A 20,628-nucleotide genomic window follows, 5' to 3' on the forward strand; every position below is an offset into this window, starting at 1 on the left:
ATGCATTTTAAATGTATGATTTTCTTTCTATAGATCTAAAGGCTTTGAGTAAGCTGTGCTCACACGGGTTGTTCATGCTGAATCATAAAATTAAATCCAGATCCACATCATCTTGAATATTGTATCAATAGGCAGATGAGATGAATATAATGGCGCTGAGGTTGAATTTGCATTTGGATTTCCCCTCATCTGGTTTCCCGTCTCCTGATGCTGCAGGGCAGATATAATGAGCAGTATGCAATGCACCTTTCAACAACGTGTTATAAAGAGCAGCGCGTTACATAACGCCGGCATAACTGCCAAACCCTGTGTTCAGCTGAGAGAGAAGGAGAGGAGCGAGAGCTCAAGGGCACTGCAGTATGTTCAGATTCACCCTGATAAAAAAGGAGAGAGAAAAAAAGAGAGTTATTCATAGAGATTGAGGAAAGGGGGGGAGCGTAAAGGAGGAGGAAAGACGCTGGAATGGAGGAGGGATTGATTTGCTTGGAGGGAGGACAGGAGAGATGGTGAAAGTCAGTCGAATGGAGAAAGCAATTGAGGAGAGATGACAGAAAGATTCTGATTTAGATTACAATAGTTACGCTTTCTTAAAGGAACAGTTCATGTCAAATGAATATATATACACAGTGGGTACGGAAAGTATTCAGACCCCCTTAAATTTTTCACTCTTTGTTATATTGCAGCCATTTGCTAAAATCATTTAAGTTATTTTTTTTTCCTCATTAATGTACACACAGCACCCCATAAGTTATAAGACAAATTGTATATATTTATATATACAGTATATATATATTTATATAATTTTGAGGCAGTATGTTTGTGCATAATTACATATTTTATAACAGTTGCATTAAAGAAATTAACATTAATATATATAAGCATGCATATATATATATATATATGTATATATATAATTAATGTATAATGAAAAAATGTATCATTTGTACAATCCAGCATGCTTGTTTCTTTATGACAGTTCCAGTTTCGTCGTCCATTTCTGTCAAGATCTAAATAAAAAAAATACAAAAAAGAAAGCACAATTGTGCATAATTCATATATATATATATATATATATATATATATATGTATATATATATATAATATTATTATTATTATTATTATTATATTCATTTATGTTTACAGTTGTGGAATATTTATATAGTAATTTTGAGGAAGTATGTTTGTAAATGCATATGTTGTTCCATTTGCATGAATAAAAGAAAGCAGACATTCCAGAACTGTAAAGGTAAACGAACATAATAAATAATTGAATTTCAGTATTTCTTTATTTTTTTATTTTTTTAAATATTCAGAACCATTTATCGATTCCCAACCCTAGAATTAAGGTAGGACAGTAAAGGAAACCCTTAATGAAGACAAGGAAATCTTGAGCACCTGTGTCTCTGTAATATTCTCTCTCTCTCTCATCTGCATACATTAATATCAGTTAATGCCGTGTTATATTGCCGTCTCTGAGCTCTGCTATGCATTAAACCAGCCGTGTATTAGCAATCAGCCATTTTCCTGCACGTCTTTTCTCCCATGAACGACTCTACAGGGACGGAGGAAGAGCAGACTGGTGCCGTTTAATACTGGTTAGTTACCCGAGTGTGCACTTCACAACCCCATTCTCCACCCTTCATGAGCCACTGTGCGTCTTTGGCTTGTAGAAGAACACATAAAGCAATGAATAATACCTACCCGCGATAATGAGTGCACTTCAATGTGTTCTGCCTCCAGTTTTGTGCTGCATTTTGGTCATTGAGCCATAAAGGTTCTTTCTGTCTGTGTGTGTGCTCCAGTTAATTATTCCAAATACCGCCACTGAGGGTTGTGTTTTGTATATGTGTGGTATGTGAAGATGGCATTTCCTGAAGAGACAGCCATAAATATTGATATAATAATTTTATTTGAATAAGTGCACATCTAGTCTGAATGTGTTATTGTAATAGCATTACTATATTGTTTATTTCTTTATTTTCTTTCTTTTTTATATTTTTTGTTCATTTTTATCTCAGTTTTAGTAATTGTAGTACTTCAACTTAACCTAAACAAAATTTGAAATGTTGCCTTGGCAACTATCTGGGATGTGTGTGTGTGTGTGTGTGTGTGTGTGCATGCATGTTTATGTGGTTTATGAGGACACAAATTTGTATAATAACATGGGTATGACATAGGTATTACAACAAGAAGGTGATTTATGAGGACATTTTCAGTGTCCCCATAATTCAAAAGGCTTATAAATAATTTAGAGTTTTTTTGAAAATCTAAAAATGCACACAAAGTTTCCTGTGAGGGGTAGGGTTGGTGTAGGACAATAGAAAATACAGTTTGTACAGTATAAAAACCATTACGCCTATGGAGAGTCCCCATAAACCATAAAAACAAACCTGTGTGTGTGTGCGTGTGCGTATTTTTTAAGTCACTTAGCATAAGAGCATCTGCTAAATAACTGTAAATTTCTGTTAATGTTTATTATATTTCAATTAACGTAAGTGGTTTTTAATATATAACAGGAATGTGTTGAATATGCATTTTCTTAATTATGAGCTGCTGTAAAATATTTAATTTACTAGATATTATTTTTATGAATGGAAAATTAGCCCGCTTGATCACACTGAGATGCATTTAAATCTCAGGATGTCTTTTTTTTATGATGTATGATTCATACCTGACATACAAATGGAAATCTGCCATAGAATTCTCCATAAAATGATTTGTAAAAAGCATCATGTAATCACAAGTGAAAAGGTCACTCACATTTATTGGTGTAAAATGGTAGCATCCATGCATCTTGTCTCTATTGCTCAAGAATCATGTTATCTGGTCTTTCATTTTCCATCAGTATATTTGATAAGAATAAGAATCCCGAGGCAGTCGATTACATAACGTCTGAACGGGTTCTGAATACACACGCCTGTGTTTTCAGTAGATTTCCCGGTTACGTCTGTGTGGCAGTTGGATATCGTTCACCATGCCATCAATCATACTGGCCTACTGAGGAAGACATTAGTGCAGAGAGGAAGAGGTGATTGTGTTCTGGTGCGAGGGGCACCTTCATCCACCAGCAGCTGAAGGTGATCCTGTCACAGCCTGATTAATGACTCGTGGTCTGCAGAACACCAGTGACTCAGATCCGCCCATGCACATAAAACACAACATGCACATGCACAAAGTGCAGTCAAACCTACTTTATGTCATTTTGAATTGTCCATTAAACAGAAGTGATAATAATCTGAGATGACGGCAAGCGCAGGTGCACAATACATTCACTAGATGGCGCTGTTGGGTTGCTTATGAAGACACGTAATATAACGCATTAAAAGTGTGCATGCATGATTGTTGCCTGGATGCACTTCTTACTTGCATTACATTAAAAAAAACACTTACAGGAATCTACAATCCAGCATTTGTGAATGTGCGTCAAATGCTCCACAAGAATCCCCCTTTAGCTGTTTATGGATTTTTGTTGTACTTTACAACAATTTATTGTATATTGCATATTGTATATGCAGCTTTGTTTGAATAATGAAGACTTCATATAATAAAAATGGAAAGCTAGCAGTTAATTGGGAAGCTAACTATGCATTTAATATACATTTAATGCATTTAATATATTTGGTGTTTGTTAGGCATGCAACCCAGTGCATATACTTTTATTTAGGTAAGAAAATGCAAAGTGCTACTAGCTTATGCGAAATGATAAAAATGTCAAAGGTTAGGTACAGAGTTTGTGCATTACCTTAATGGCAGCGGTTCAGTTTGCTTTTCGAAATGGTTTGTGTATAAACAATGTTTTTATGTATATTTTTTTATTATTATTTGTCCCCACAAAATCTCTACAGTTTGTCCAGATAACCTTATTAACTTTTTTTTAATCATTTTCACTAATCTAATTCTAATTCTGATTCTAATCAATACCACTGTTTTTTTTTCCATGTTGGAGTACTTGTAAAATGATTTGTAAAAATCTGTATCCTGTAATCGTGTGATGTGTAAAATTGTGATGGTTTTTATCAGCTGTTTGGACTCTCATTCTGACGGCACCCATTCACTGCAGAGCATCCATTGCTGAGCAAGTGATGGCATGCACAATTTCATCAAATTGTCATTTCTGGTTGAACTATTCCTTTAAGCAGTGAAACTGATCAAAATGCTTGTCCTTAATATGTAATAATGCGAACTGACATTCCTTGTTCATCCTGCACAGTGACCCCTTTAACCCCTTGAGTGCCACCGGCCCACAGGTGGGCCCAATGGTGCTTTTTATGTTGTTGTTGTCTTTTTTCACATATTTTAGTAATCATCATAAATTATATATCATTTGAAAGCTTAAAACCTCAGAATTCATACTGTGAAACCCATTTTTAAATGGGACATTGCTTTACCATGGAAATGGTACTTTAAAATCGTTTAGCGGTCTCCTCCCCCTTAGTGGGTGGAGTCAAGTGTCATATTACAAAAATGTATTACGGTCTTTTAGAATCAAAAGTTTTTATAATCTTGACAAAATACATATATTTGGAAAGGTCTGAGTCTCAAGATTCCATATTTGGTGGTTCTTTTTTGATCAAAGTAATATTGACAGAAATTTAGACCTTCGTAACAGAAAAATGCATCAACAAAAATTCTACAGACTGTTTGTGGTATAACGCCCTAAATAAAATCTCACAGGAACCTCAAATTTTTTTATATCAACTTCAAATTTGGAACATAACTTATTTAGACATAAGGCTTTAATTTTATATCAATTTTGGATTCAAAAATATTTTGTAAAATATTTACTTTATATGAAATAAAAAAACGGTACAGTGAATTTTCTTTACAGTAAATTTAAACTTCTGTAACTTTTTGATAATTTAATATTTTGAAATGATTCCACCTGCAGTAATCTGCAGATAGTCTTAAAAAGGAGTCCAACCTTAGGTCTGTATGCCAAAGTTTTCATGAATTAGAATAATTTAAGTTTGGATAGTGCACTTTCACGTCTATGTTCAAAAATGGGGGGTGACACTTAAAGCAGCACTATGTAACTTTTGGTGCTCTAGCAGTTAATAAACAGAACTGCACACATCCCGCAGAAGTAGACTTGTGCCGGTATTCGGTAATGCGATATATCACGGTAATGAATGTGCACGATATTGTTATCGTGGGCACTTCTAAATACCGTGAATAATTATATATTACAAATTATTCAGAATTTTGAATGCATTTTAAGAATACTTTTCCTATCAACTGGTCAAAATGCACAACACCGCTGTATGCCGCGTGAAAGACGCGTGCGCACTCTGATGTAAACAAGTGCGGACGAGAAGCACATGGCGGAACATGTGAGAGACGCTCTGGATGAAAGCGCACTTTCACTCTCTGACAGCTGATGACACTAAATTGCAGAAATAATAATAATAATAATAATTCATTTTAATGCAGCCGTTACCCCGGAAACCCTGTAAACAAAGCAGCTGCACAACTTTCTGTTTCTGAATCGTGTTTAAATGATTTAAACAACCATCCAGATTTGTGTATTTGCCATGATGTTCATCGCACACAACTTTTTTTTACATTTTAATCTGGACTACAACATGCCCTAGATATTGTTTGAAAGCCTTTTGATTCTTTATTGTTCGGTCACACTTTACATTAGGGCTTCATTAGTTAACATTAACTGCCAATGAAAAATTCTTCTGAACATTCATTAATCTTAGGTATTCCAGTATTTAATAACAGGTTGTTAAAATCGAAAGTTGCAACTGTTATTTAATGAGCTAACGTGAACTAAGACTTGTATTTTTTAAACAAAGATTAATAACTTCTGTAGCAAATGTAGCTATTGCTGATTGTGAATGTTAATACATTAACTAAGATTAACTAATGAGGTCTTATTGTAAAGTGATACCTATTGGTCTTTATAGTTCTTTTGCACTTTAATCTGTGTAAAATTTTTAACTTTATAAATTTTTCGTTATTGCTTTATTGCATTTAAATGTTCAGTTATTTTTGTTATAAGAAAAAAGTTATTAAACCTGTTATACTGTATTATGACAGCACTTTTGTTCAACTAAATTACAATACCGTGATAATACCGCATACCGTGATAAAAGCATGAGTAATTAATCGCAACATGAAAATTTGATACCGGCATATCCCTACGCGGAAGAACATTCCAACCGGAGCTACTTCTCTAAGTTTATGTCTCTGGCGATTCACGCAGGTATGTGTTACTCCGCAGCGGTGACGACCCGACCAGGCTATACTAGTCCAAATATTTAAGTACTTATTATAAGTGTACCGTAGTGATTCGGAATAAGACAAAAACGCGGTTTGGAAGATGAATTCATGATGTACTCGCTCATTATATACATTTTGCAAATTTTGAACACAGAAAAAGTTACATAGTGCTGCTTTAAGGGGTTAAAGTGTGTGGGCATTAAATAAGCGTCTTATTAAGGGAAGGGATATTAAGTGGATTAGAATGCAGTTTGAATCAAATCTACATGTACACAAGAACATTCCCAGAACACTTTTTAAATCCAGCACTGCTTGTCCCCGACGCACCGTTATTCACCCCATAAAGATCTGTCCATCAGTGTGTGAAGGTGTGTGAGCTTTGATTGCTGCTGCTTCTCACTTTTTGTCTCTCTCTCCCGCTCGCTCAGGCCACTGCTTTGCTTGCTTTATGTTGCTTTGCTGTCTTTTGCTTTGCTCTGTTGTGCTTGTGCTTGATGGTTTGCCTTTTAATCACGACCTGCTCTCGTTTTTGTTTGTTTCCTTCTTTTTGTCATTTCCAGATTTGCATATCCATTCTTCCTACCTCCTTCATTTGCCTTTCCTTCACTGAGAATGGCAAGCGGGCATTCCACTGACAAATTCAGTTTTCTGTACCCAACAGACACCAGTCAGAACGTTAAGAGGTCAGTCTTAGTGCTCAGCACCTTCCACCATGTGTGTGCATGTTTTTGTGTTTATGTTGTGTGTGTTTTGGGGTTGGAACGTTACTGATGTTGTGTTCACTCTGATTCCAGCTGTTATGAGCTACATATCAGCTGTATGTCAGGATTCTGTCCTCTAGAGATTGTGTGATCTCGATGTGTTTTGTGTCAGAGCAGCACACAGGTTTCACCTGCTCGTTGTTGGTTTTTTACCTCTGATCAAGCTTATTAAAGTCACCATGAAATGTCATTCATAACCCATTTTGCTTTCATAATGATGATGTCATAGATTTCAGAATCATATCCGAGTGGATTTGTAAAAATAAAATGGCGATGAATCATGTAATTCCCGGTGCGTGGCTGAAAAACAAGAGGTCTCAGTGATGTCACTGGAATAATGTGTATTTAAAAAAGTAAATAGACTTTGATTTCATGTTGACTGTAAGCAATAAGGGGTAGTTTTACCCTAATTTTACAACAAATGAAAAAGTGGTATTATAATATGTGTTCAATTAAATATATAATTTATTAAATATACACTACCGTTGAAAAGTTTTGAGTCTGTTCGATTTTTGTAATATTTGTGAAAGTCTTTTATGGTCACCGAGGCTGCATTTATTTTATGAAAAATACAGTAAATATTCTGAAATATTATTACAATTTAAATTATATGTTTTTTTTATTGTAATGTATTTTAAAATGTAATTTATTCCTGTGATGAAAAAGCTGAATTTGCAGCATCAGTACTCCAGTCTTCAGTGTCACGCAATTCTTCAAAAATCATTCTAATATGCTGATTTGCTGCTCAAGAAACATTTCAAGAACAGGATTTGTTTGAAATATAATTTTCTGTCAAGTTTGGTCAATTTAATGTATCTCTGCTGAATAATCACAATAAACATGGTTATGGTTGGCACATTAATATAGAATTCAAGTGTGTGTGTGTTGACTTTTACAGTGCCTTTTCAAACAAGGGCTCATCCATTGTTTTATAATGTCATTTTTTCAATCTCTAATTAAGCTTATACTAGTTTATTAAAGCAGTAAGCCATGAGAGGCCATGCGTTACAATGATTATTCGATGCTAAAGGGATGTTGTTAAGCAACTGATCCCCCTTAAACATAGTAAAACCACTGTAACTCATGACCTCTCATGACTTAATGCTGTTTTCTCCAACTTGCCAAATATTATATTATACTTCTCTTGTGCATTTTACATGCTTATAAAAGTGTTTAGGGGAATGGAAAGCTAAGGATTATTTTCTTTTTGAATCTTTGATATGTTTCATGCAGTTTCAAGCCACTTTGTCTAGTTAGATGTCGTGACCTTGATCTTTCATAATGGCGTTTGTGAGTGTGTGATCATAGATCATAAATCCGCTCGCTTTGACGCCACATTCCCCTCTGACATTTCACCTCTCCCACACAAACGCTCGTGACACACTCATGGCACATCTGAACACATGCTAACAGCTCCGTGCTCACAGCCTTCTCCCGTTTCCGCCGTGTGTGGCCGAGGTGCGAGGAGAAGGTTCTGACGTATGATCCTCCCCTATTTGTGCACTTTTCTTCCTCTATTTCTGTCGTTCCCCCTGATTGACTGACTTGATAATTCCATCAGAGTGTCAGACTCGCACACATACACAATGAGAGAGGATAACACACACACACACACACACACACACACACACACACTGTTTGCCATAAGGATCCTATCACTAGTTCACTCACAATGGAAATATCACTAGTGCTGTTTTCATGTTCAGCACTGTTTTTTTTCCATTAACAGTTTCAGATTATTCTTTTTGAAGTTTTGGTAAATATCCATCACATGCAAGATTTTTTCAGACCCTGCAAGGATTATGAGCAACATGATGATGTAATGTTACACTCCAGGGGCCTCATTTATAAAAATTAAAAAAGATTTGATCTTAGAGTGTGCGTACGCTAAAATCCACGGCAACGTTCATATTTATATTATACGTCAGGGTCTGAGCAGGCGTACACACTTTTCCTTGTGGCAAAGTCAGAGTACTGCAGCTATTGAACATCACTTGCCGACAGGTTTTGCGAAATCGCAGACAAATCGTTTGCAAATCGGTGCTCGTTCACGCGAGAGACAATCACACAGTGTGAATTATCAAAGACGCGATCTGAGGGAATCGCCGATTCACAATCACGCAGTGTGAAATGAGTTCTGACTGAAAAACACATCAACTATGACCTACAGCCAATGAGAGACCAAGATACAGGGCAGAGGGAAGTTCGGGGAGGAGTTATATGAAACGTAGTTTGCGGACCAGTGTTGCCAAATCCACGATTGCCGCAGGTTGTTTTTTATGTCAGCAGGTTGAAGCGACCCCAATAACGTGATATTTAGGCCCTGGAATGTGAATTGTACCAGGAGAACCCCGCCAAAAAAATGTGTATTTTACCCCCCAACGCAATTTTTACTGGGGGACCCCCTCGAAAGCAATTGGGCTATTTTCAGGCTAGTTTTGAGTAGTAATTGGGCGGGTTTTGTAGCGAAAACCTGGCAACCCTGCACCAGACAGAGTTATCGGTGATTCTTCCTATTGTGAAGTCATGCAGTGTGTAACCTCCTGTCGTCGTTCCATCATGCAGTGTGAACACAGCAACAACTGAATGCTACCCCAGATAGTCCTTCAGTGTGAAACCAACAGTGATGCGACGTCTTTGAAAATCGTGCAGTGTGAACTCGGCATAAGCTGCGATAATAATAAAAGCGGTGTACGTGTAAGCACCGAACTCATCATAAACAACAAAGATGCCGTTTTTACAGATGCAGAGATTAATTGTGCAGTGTAGTCAGATTTTTTATTAACGGGAGTTTTTGCGAGATTAAACTGACCTTTTTAGTAGCCTAATGTTGAGAGTTCTTTACTCGCTTTCTGTAGCTACACAGTTTATTCCATGTTGTTTTTTTTATTATTTTATTTTACAAGAGAACTTTGGAAGTCTTGATTTACTACTAATGTGTAAAATAGAAAAAAAATGCATAAACGCATCTCCGACTGTTGTGTCTGTGTAGCCTATAAGAATAGGCCTATGTCGTGCAATAACGGTTTTAATATATTCTATTCAATAACATTGTTAAAGGGGTCATAAGATGCCATTTCAATTTTTCCTTTGCAATCAGTAATTATATCCCCACTGGATGCAACAAATGCCTCGTTTGTAATGGGTTTTAATGTTTATGTCTCATCGCTCCGGCCGGACACGGCATCACAGTATGGTGAGGGGCGTAACATTTCCGTCTCACGCTTGAGGTATTCGGCCAATCACAATGCATTGGATAACTGGCCAATCACAGCACACCTCGCTTTTCAGACCGATGAGCTTTGTAAAAATCGACGCGTTTCAAAAAGGCGGGGCATAGAGGAGAAACAATAATGTACAGTATGTGGAAAATAATGTGTTTTTTTAACTTTAAACCGCATAAACGCATTTCATTACACCAAATACACAAAATAATGTTCTTTTTAGCAGCATCATATGACCCCTTTAACTGTTTTCATTTATAACATCTGCTGCTTTGCTTCTATGAAAATGAATAGAGACATCAGCCTTCAACTTTGTTTTTGTCATTTACATCAGTTATATTTGTATAAAATACATTATATATTTTCTGTCAGTACATTAATGGCAGATTTGAGCAGCATTAGTAATCTGTGTAAATATAAAGAAATGCCAAATCACATGCAGGTTTTTTCAGACTGGAGACCTTAATTGTGTAATAATTAATTTTATTGTGATATGAAATGTCCAATTTTTCTTTCAATTATGTTTTTTTTTCAGTTTTGCAAGAATTTCATGATACTAAACTTTTTATTAGTTGTCATAGCAAGTGATTTTAAAAGTAGGATGGCTCACTTTTTATAAGATGACTGAAAATTTGACTTGAATTCGTAGTTTATTCTTACTTTTGGAAACCTAATTGTTTTATAATTACTGTTATTATTATTATTATTTCTGTTGTTTCTAGAAGTACCAGTTTTGATAATAGTCAATAGAAAAAATATAACCACACACACACATTGATTGTCAACAGAATAATTACACATTATTATATAAAAAGCGTCCCCGCATGAACCTGTACCTCCGCCAGCAGGACCTCAATTTCTGACTCAGTAAAGTTTTTTTTTTTCTTTGTGCTCGTCATTCTCAAACATAGAAATTCGGATATTGACATGTGCTCTTTTATATGGTAATGATATTAATTAGGGGCGTTTACAAGGCGGAGATCTGACACCAGATCAAGATCATTTGTGATTTATAAATGTCACATCTGGAAGAGAGGCGTACGCACGTGTTTTTGTGCGCATTGTTAGTTTTCTCTGAATCGCACTTGCGCACTTTTGAGAAATGATCTTAGAACAAATTTAGGACGGTTTATACGCAACATTTTATAAATGAGGCCCCAGGACTTCTGTTTTCAATATGGCTGAAACGATTCCTCGAATACCTTGAGTAACTCGAATAAAAAAAATCATCAAGGCAAATTATTTGATGTATGATGTCCCTACGTTTGCTATGTTTTGTGAAAGACTAAGTGCCATTGTGCATAAAAACACAACAGAAAGAAAGAGTGCCAGTTTTCCCCTCTAAAATCAGCATGATTACAAATGTGATTTTATTCAACAGTTCAATAAACATGAAGGTAATATTAAGAGACTTACGTTTTAGACACTATATTGCCTTATTTTGCTTTATTTTGCCAAAAAAAATAAATCAATCCAAACACAGTCACTCTGAGCAACATGGCGGCGTTTTGTTTCTGAATGAATCAACCGTTTTAAATGATTCGGTTCAATCGCAATGACTCACTTCTTAACAGTGACTTGCTGCCACCTGCTGGCGGTTGTAATTTGACATTTAAAGTATCTTGTCGTTTTAAAGGGGTCATATGATGCTTTTTTAAAGATCATTATTTGGTGTAACAGAATATGTTGACACATGCTTTAATGTTCAAAAAACACATTATTTTTCAAACACTGTACATTATTGTAGGTCCTCTATGCCCCGCCTCTCTCAAACGCTTCGTTTTCTACAAAGTCCCTCCTTCCGACAAGCGCAGTCTGCTCTGATTGGCCAGCTGACCCAGTGCATTGTGATTGGCCGAACACCGCAAGCACTCGTTGGAAAAGACTTTAGTCTTTGCAACTTCAGGGATCTTATCTATGCACAATCAGCTTGTAACACTCCAAAGAGAAAGGAAAACTTGAAATCGCAACATATGACCTCTTTAAAAATCATTTTAAATATCAGTATTCAATGTTTTATGTTTAAAAGAACAAAATATTATTTATGCATTTTTAACTGCAGGTTAAATGCATTCATGTCCCTCTGTGTGGGAAATTCATCCCATGCAGCTTCTGTGTTTCCTCTGCATTGCATAGATGAATTTTGATACTGATATCATTTGTTTGGTAACAGCCCAAATGTCTTTTATTCTAATTGACTGATTAAATGTAAGAATTTGACTCACAAGATGATGCACACTTTTAGAAAAAAAATTATAAAGGTAAAAATGCCCATAAAATGTAAAAATCAATTTAAACTTATTGGAACAGATTAATTTCTATCACTGCTGTGAACTGACCAGTACACAGAATATGAAGGATATCAAAAACACACACACACACACACACTCTCTCTCTCTCTCTCTCTCTCTCTCTCTCACACACACACACACACACACACACACACACACCAGTACGTAAAGAGACCTTTAAGAGGGTTTATTCTCCAAATAACTCTAATTTCATGTTGCAGAAAAATGTGTTTAAAAATTGTGTATGTTCTCTTGTTCTTGTCTTGCCTCTCACAAAAGCCACAAAGCCTTCCAAGAAGACAGTAAAGGCTTATGTTATGCTTGAGCTTTAGTTAGGCTGAAACTTGAAAGTTAAGCTGCACAACTAAATGCAATGTTTAGGTATTATTATTATTTTTATTACTATTATTTTGATTTATGCCTTAGTTTTAGTTTGTACTGTTTACCTTTTTTAAAGTAATGTGAAATTGATATATATATATATACAGTATATATATAATTTATTTTTTTTTTATTTTTTTTTACATATACTTGTATTTGCATTTTGAATGTAATTTGGTAATTAAATGCATTAAATTTATTTTAGTTTTCACGGTTATTAATGTATGCAATTTCAGCAATAAAAATTAAATTTTTTCTAAAAAGAAAACAAATTAGTTGTTTATTTTAAGAGATCTATCTTATAGATCTATAGTATATTTAGTATTGCTCTTTAATAAAGAAAAATTGTGAACACACACCCGGAGCAGTGGGCAGCCATTTATGCTGTGGCGCCCAGGGAGCAGTTGGGGGTTCGGTGCCTTGCTCAAGGGCACCTCAGTCCTTGTATTGAAGGTGGGAGAGAGCGCTGTGCATCCCACCTACAATCCCTGCCGGTACGAGACTCAAACCCGCAACTTTTGGGTTACGAGTCCGACTCTCTAACCATTAGGCCACGACTTCCCCTAGAAGTCCCCTACAATGATAACTGTTTTGAAATTATTAAATTAATGTCTTTAGAACTTATTGTGATGCAAAAATGAAGTCATGGTTTTGTGGCTTTTCATTTGCTAATTCGCTAATGGATTCACCGAAGTTAAACTTTAGTGCACAGTGAAAGACAAAGGGTTTTTCACATATACTTGTGTACTCAGTCTCCTGTCTTTGTATGCGTATGAGTAGTAAAAGTGTAGAGTGGCCACCACTTTATATTTATATAAAAGTAGGTAGAACAATAAAATGATCATATGTAATTACTGATTAAACAGTATCTGTCACACTACTGTTCAATCGTTTGTAGTCTGCACTTTTTTTTAAAGGAATGAATACTATTCAGCAAGGATGCATTAAATAGATTTTTTAAAAATGACAAAGAAAAATGACATTTATAATGTTGCAAAAGATTTCCACTTCAAATGCATTCTGTTCCTTTGAACTTTCTATTCATCAAAGAATCCTGAAGAAATGTTTTCAACATTGATAATAATCAGAAATGTTTCTCGAGCAGCAAATCAGCATATTAGAATGATTTCTGAAGATCATGTGACACTGAAGACTGGAGGAATGATGCTGGAAATTCAGCTTTGATCACAGGAATAAATTACATTTTAAAATATATTCAAATACAAGACAGTTATTTTAAATTGTAATAATATTTCAGAATATTACTGATTTTCTTACATTTTTGATCAAGTAAGTGCAGCCTTGGTGAGCAGAAGAGACTTCTTTCAAAAAAATTAAAACAATTCTTGCTGACCCCAAACATTTGAATGGTATTTTAAACCACATCAGACAGGTAAATGTACATTAATAGTAATCTAATACTTACATTGAAACTCAAGGTTTTATCATCCAAATGCAACCCAATCATGTGAAAAGCTGCAGTCAAACACATATGAAGGCTGTGTCTTTACTGAGGCTTTAGAGAATCATCTCGAATGTGCTCTGAGGTTAAACCAGGCTTTACATAATTCTTCAAAACCAGGTAAAAATGGCCAGTGAGGGGCTTTTCGTGGTATACCGGAAATATGATGCATCTTGTGTGAATATGTAGGGCTACAAATTTTGAGTCGTGTGTATGAGTGTGTGTGTATTTTCATAATTTTGGTTTGTTTAGGCAGATGATTATGTTGCAGCAGTTCATGCCTGTTAAATCAACACTGGTCTAACTCATTTGCTCTATCTCTCTTTCTCTCTGTCTTTCTCTCTCAGTAAGAACAGGCTGTCTTCCACCATGAACCCGGTGTACAGTCCCGTGCAACCGGGAACCCCATACGGAAACCCCAAGAATATGGCATACACAGGTATGTGATGAAAGGCACACACGTGTATTTGAAGACAGCACAACATGATTTATTAATAAATGCTTACTATATACATCTCATCAGTGCATTCTAAAAAAAAGAGGTTTGTTTTCATGATCTCTCATTAAAATGTAATGATCCAGCAATGAGAGGACATTTCTGCAAAAAAATGCAGTTTTTTATTATCACTGACGGCGGGGTTCGTCTGATGAGCAGGAATGCTGCAGTGTGTGCATTAATGCAAACTTCACCTCTCACCTCTGTTCGGTGTTTGTGTGTGTGTGTGTGTGTGTGTGTGTGTGTGTGTGTGTGTGTGCGCGTTTTGAAGACAGCACAACATGATTTATTAATAAATGCTTACTATATACATCTCATCAGTGCATTCTAAAAAAAAGAGGTTTGTTTTCATGATCTCTCATTAAAATGTAATGATCCAGCAATGAGAGGACATTTCTGCAAAAAAATGCAGTTTTTTATTATCACTGACGGCGGGGTTCGTCTGATGAGCAGGAATGCTGCAGTGTGTGCATTAATGCAAACTTCACCTCTCACCTCTGTTCGGTGTTTGTGTGTGTGTGTGTGTGTGTGTGTGTGTGTGTGTGTGTGTGTTCGCGTTCATGCATGTAGAGCCGTGTGAGTGTTGTGGGCATCTGTGTCACTCATGGCAGGTGTTTGTCTGCTGCTATGGCAACGTTGGACTCATATTTGATGTGCTCTTATTAAAGGGATTCTCTGGGTCAATAGAGACTGTTTACATGCCAACATCTCTCTCTCTCTCTCTCTCTCTCTCGCTTTCAGTCTTTTCATAATGCCTTTCTGTCATGACCAAGAGGAAAATGTTATTACTTAGGTTTTCTCACTTACGATTCAAGTATAAGTTTTATTTTAGAAAATCCTTTAGGAGAAATAAAATTAGAGCCAGATGTGACAGTTGTTGACATACAGTGAAAGTATCTCAGTTAAGCTGTAATTGTATAATAAGCAGTAATTTGATGGGAAATGAATCGACTTTGGTATCAAGACAAATTTGAGCACAATTTAAGACATTGAGATCTCTTCTAAAACTCTACAAAACTCTGCGCTTATGCAATTAGAGGGGAGCTGGTCATTAGTTAGTCAGGGTAGTCTTGAATTTATTTGATTATTATTTGAATCTAACAGGATGTAAAATTGTAAATTGAATTGAATTTGAATTAAGTAAAATTAAAATGTAATCATAATATGAGACTAAATGTATACATATATTATTTTTTTATTTTAATTATATGCATTTTTTATTTTATTAATGTGTATATATACTGTACTGATATATATATATATATCGATATATATCAATATATCATCATATATATTTATATTTATATAATTAAATATCTTGGGGAAACAATTGATGTATTAAAGAGATCTTATTTACTTTATTATGTGTAAGAGCATAGGAACTAATATAGTACTAATATTTACCTGATATTTTTATTAAAAATGTAGTTTCTCGACACATTCACTTACCCAGAAAGACCCAAATAAAAACAGACTTCCAGTGAGAGAGATTCCCCATAGAGGACAAGACAGACAGCACACAGGTTATTGGACACTTTCTTATAATAACTGTGTGGCATTAATAAAGTACAAGTGGTTCTGCATGTCTGTCATAAATGCAGGTCGATGCAGGAATGAACTGAAGTGAATGAATGATCAAATAAAATTTTAAAGTCCCATTTTAAAGAAAGTTGCGGGTCAGTGTACATGCAGCTGGAGAGAGTGTTTGTATCAGGACTGAAAACCCTTGTAATCAAATCGTGTCTTTGTGAGCGCTGCTCAACGCATGGATGACTTTTCAGGTCATTTTAGTGGAGAGAATGTATAGGACACTCTGTTCCTACAGACAAACAGTCTGATCTTCTGGTATCTACATAGACGAATATCACCATATCTTAGGATATAATTTGGTGTAGCTTGGAATGCTTTTAATGCATTTTTGTCTATTTAAAAGTGAAGTATGTTACTTAAAATAATTTTACTTGCTAAATGAGACCACTATATTTTTACCATTAAGCTGATTCCCGAAAAGTTTGCGGCTTTCAAAGTGTTGTTTGGGAAACTAGTTAGAAAACAGTCATTCTGTTTCCATTTGGTGCAGATAGTAATATGAAAATGACAAATTTCAGCTTTAAAGGGATACTCCACCCCAAAATGAGAATGTCATTAATCACTTACCCCCATGTCGTTCCAAACCCCTAAAAGCTTCGTTCGTCTTCGGAACACAATTTAAGATATTTTGGATGAAAACCGGGAGGCTTCTGACTGTCCGATTGACTGCCAAGTAAATTACACTGTCAAGGTCCAGAAAAGTATGAAAGACATCGTCAGAATAGTCCATCTGCCATCAGTGGTTCAACCTTAACGTTATATAAAGGATCACTGGAAATTACACCTGGGATGAAATTAACAGAATACGCGGGAGATAGAAACTGGGTCACAGAAAAACACACACAAAACACGGGACAGAGTCTGACATAACGCCCCCCTCCGGAAGGCGTGTCCTCACGCCATATAACATCCAGCGGGGAGGGGGGCGCTCTGGAGGTCCCTCATGACAGACACGGGACAGTGGGAGCAGTACCAGAGCAGTACCCCTTCGGGGCGCCATGGCGGAGCAGGAGACTCGGGAGGCCATGGCGGAGTAGCCCCGCAGAAATTTACGGGGCTGTACTTGGAGCCAGGAGCCCTCCCTGGGCGTAACGGGGGATCAGGAGCCCTCCCTGGGCTTAACGGGGAAACAGGAGCCTTCCCTGGGCTTATCGGGGAATCAGGAGCCTTCCCTGGGCTTATCGGGGAATCAGGAGCCCTCCCTCGGCTGAACGAGGAATCAGGAGCCTTTCCTGGGCTATACTCGGGAACAGGAGCCCTTCCTGGGCTGAACTATTCTCGGGAACAGGAGCCCTTCCTGGGCTGAACTGGGGATCAAGAGCCCTCCGTGGGCTATACTCGGGATCAGGAGCCCTCCGTGGGCTATACTCAGGATCAGGAGCTCTCCGTGGGCTATACTCGGGATCAGGAGCCCTTCCTGGGCTTAACTCGGGATCAGGAGCCCTCCGTGGGCTATACTCAGGATCAGGAGCTCTCCGTGGGCTATACTCGGGATCAGGAGCCCTCCGTGGGCTATACTCAGGATCAGGAGCTCTCCGTGGGCTATACTCGGGATCAGGAGCCCTCCGTGGGCTATACTCAGGATCAGGAGCTCTCCGTGGGCTATACTCGGGATCAGGAGCCCTCCGTGGGCTATTCTCGGGAACAGGAGCCCTTCCTGGGCTGAACTGGGGATCAGGGTAGCGCTTACGTGGTGCTGGCACTGGAGGGTGCTCTGGAGGAGCAGGCACAGCAAAGCGCTTTCGAGGAGCTGGCACTGGAGTGAGTTTTGGGACTGGAGCGAGCTCTGGGGCTGGAGCCTACACTGGATTGAGCTCTGGGGTTGGAGCCGACACTGGAGCGAGCTCTGGGGCGAGCTCTGGGGGAACGGGCACTTGAGGGCGCTCTGGAAGGCGCTTACGAGGAGCGGGCACTGGAGATACCTCTGGGGCTGGAGCCGACACTGGAGCGAGCTCTGGGGCTGGAGCCGACACTGGAGCGAGCTCTGGGGCGAGTTCTGGGGGAACGGGCACTTGAAGGCGCTCTGGAAGGCGCTTACAAGGAGCGGGCACTGGGGGGCGCTCTGGAAGGCGCTTACGAGGAGCGGGCACTGGGGCTGGAACCGACACTGGGCCCACATGAACACTTGGTGGGCTAGCCACATTAACGTCCTTTGGGCTTGCCACATTAACTGCCAGCTGACTTGACTCGGGAACTGCTGGCTGACTCGACAACTGCTGGCTGACTTGGGGGAGCCGCAGACGGCGGCGGGCTTGAGTGAGCCGCGGACGGCAGCGGACTGGTTCTGGCTCGGGACCGGACACTCCCCAGACACCGGAAGACACCTTCCCTCCAACTTAGTCCAGTGGAGTCTGGGAGGTCCATGGGGCAATGGTAGTTGGCCCCGAGCCAGAACAGCTGATTAAGGACGGCGTCCTCTAACGCCGTCACCGTGGCGAGCTTGCAGAACGCCCTGGCGTACTCATAGAAGGGGAGATCGAGCCGAGCTAGGGCTGGAGAAGCGAGCTGCAATTTCCATAGCCGCGGGGGGGATTTTATTACTAAAACAAGAAAGCAAACAAGTAGCATTAATAGTCATTCATTTTAGTTAACATATGCTATGATAATTTGAACAGATTTTTATTCTTATTGTAAAATAATGGAAGATTTAAGTCATGAATATTGTCTCAAAAGTCATGAAAAAATTCATGGAAATTTATTGGTAAAAATGTGTACGAATCCTGAATAAATTGCTCGTTTTGATTTAATGTTGATTTTCAACAAGTTTTAGTGTAATTTCTCAACTGCTGTCTCTTTGCATGTGTACAGGTTATCCAGGAGGTTACCCAACAACTGCCCCGACCTACACAGCCAACCTTTATCAGACAGGTAGCCCGGGATACCCACCAGGTGTGTACACACACTCACACACATGCTTTCTCAGTGCTGTCCAGTGTACATGGAGTATTACACACTTACATTAGCAAAAAACACATGATGCCGAACATTTACACACTTTAGTGATCCATTAACACCAATGAAACACATGCAGCATTCACAAACACATTAATGCATTACACTGTCTAGCCTCATTTTGATTATGCTGGCCTGTAACTGAACAGTTAAACAGTGTATTACTGTTCTGTACTGTAGTGCTGCTTCCAGCTTTGACGTACATACAACATCTTCATAAGGGTTAGAAAAATGGCTTCATTTGTATTCGTTTAACTCGAAACTACTGATGTACAAAGCCACTGCTTTGTTTCTTTATGAGCTGCTTCCTGAAATGATTTTAGGCAATAAATCTGTTTGTGTCTCGATCTGGAGAGATGTGTGCAAATTATATTTTGAAGTTTTTCAGGTGTAAGTCTGCATCATTTGAGTGTGAAATTCAGTCTCGAGAGAAACCAGACACAGAGAGGATGAGTCATGTGAAGAAGGTTGACTTTAACGCAGATCATTTCCCATTAGTATTGTGTTAACAGGCTTGTTTGAGCCAGCGCTGACTCAACTTTTAGCATGGTGATTAACACTGTTTTGTTAAAAAATGAAACCGGATTTGTGCTGTAAGCAGACATTTTTGGATCAGGATGTAAATGGTGCACTAGTGGATTGGTTTGTGAGGTCTGTGGTGTGATCAGTGCCGTCCTGAACAGATGCTTGTATCATTTCTGTCTGTATTGTTATGACATGCCAATAGCCATTTTCAGATGCTGATACAGTCTGTCTTAGATCAGAGATCAAGTTGACATTTTGCTGATGGAATCAGGTTTATATATATAATGATTATTCATATTTTTGTGTTTGGTCTAGTTTCTGGCTTGTTTGGATGTGATCTTAGATATCAGTAAATTATATTTTTGGTTGACCTGTACTTCATTTACACGATCTGATACACTTTCTCAAAAAGTTTCTTTGGTTTCCACCCAATATCTCCATTACATGCATTTAGAGCTCAAAGATTTCTACAAGATCGTTTTTGTCATAAAAAAATACCATTAAAATACATATTACCAAAAAAAATTGTCTGTGTGATAAGGCTAGTGGTTATTAAATGCTAAATACAAAGAATAAAATGCAACTAAATGATAAAGAGCATTATTGGGATAGCAAATCATCAGCTTTTAAAAGCTAATTTATATATATATATATATATATATATATATATATATATATATATATATATATACACACACACACACACACACACACACAC

The 20,628-nt window shown here is 37.7% G+C and overlaps 1 protein-coding gene across 3 annotated transcripts in view; it reads left to right on the forward strand.

Moving 5' to 3' along the window:
* Positions 1–20,628, forward strand: part of LOC107600264 (protein FAM168A-like) — a 46,429-nt gene that overhangs the window by 16,927 nt on the left and 8,874 nt on the right. For 2 of the 3 annotated variants that reach the window (XM_016292111.1, XM_016292123.1), the window contains exons 2-4: positions 6,789–6,911; positions 14,695–14,786; positions 19,242–19,322. In XM_016292111.1, coding sequence (XP_016147597.1) covers positions 6,841–6,911; positions 14,695–14,786; positions 19,242–19,322 — 244 coding nt within the window. In that variant the 5' untranslated portion in view covers positions 6,789–6,840. The remainder of the gene's footprint in view (positions 1–6,788; positions 6,912–14,694; positions 14,787–19,241; positions 19,323–20,628) is intronic. The other variant, XM_016292118.1, reaches the window with a different exon arrangement.

The sequence above is a fragment of the Sinocyclocheilus grahami genome, unplaced genomic scaffold (genome assembly GCF_001515645.1).
Source record: "Sinocyclocheilus grahami isolate Dianchi unplaced genomic scaffold, SAMN03320097.WGS_v1.1 scaffold14.1, whole genome shotgun sequence".
Classification (NCBI taxonomy): domain Eukaryota; kingdom Metazoa; phylum Chordata; class Actinopteri; order Cypriniformes; family Cyprinidae; genus Sinocyclocheilus; species Sinocyclocheilus grahami.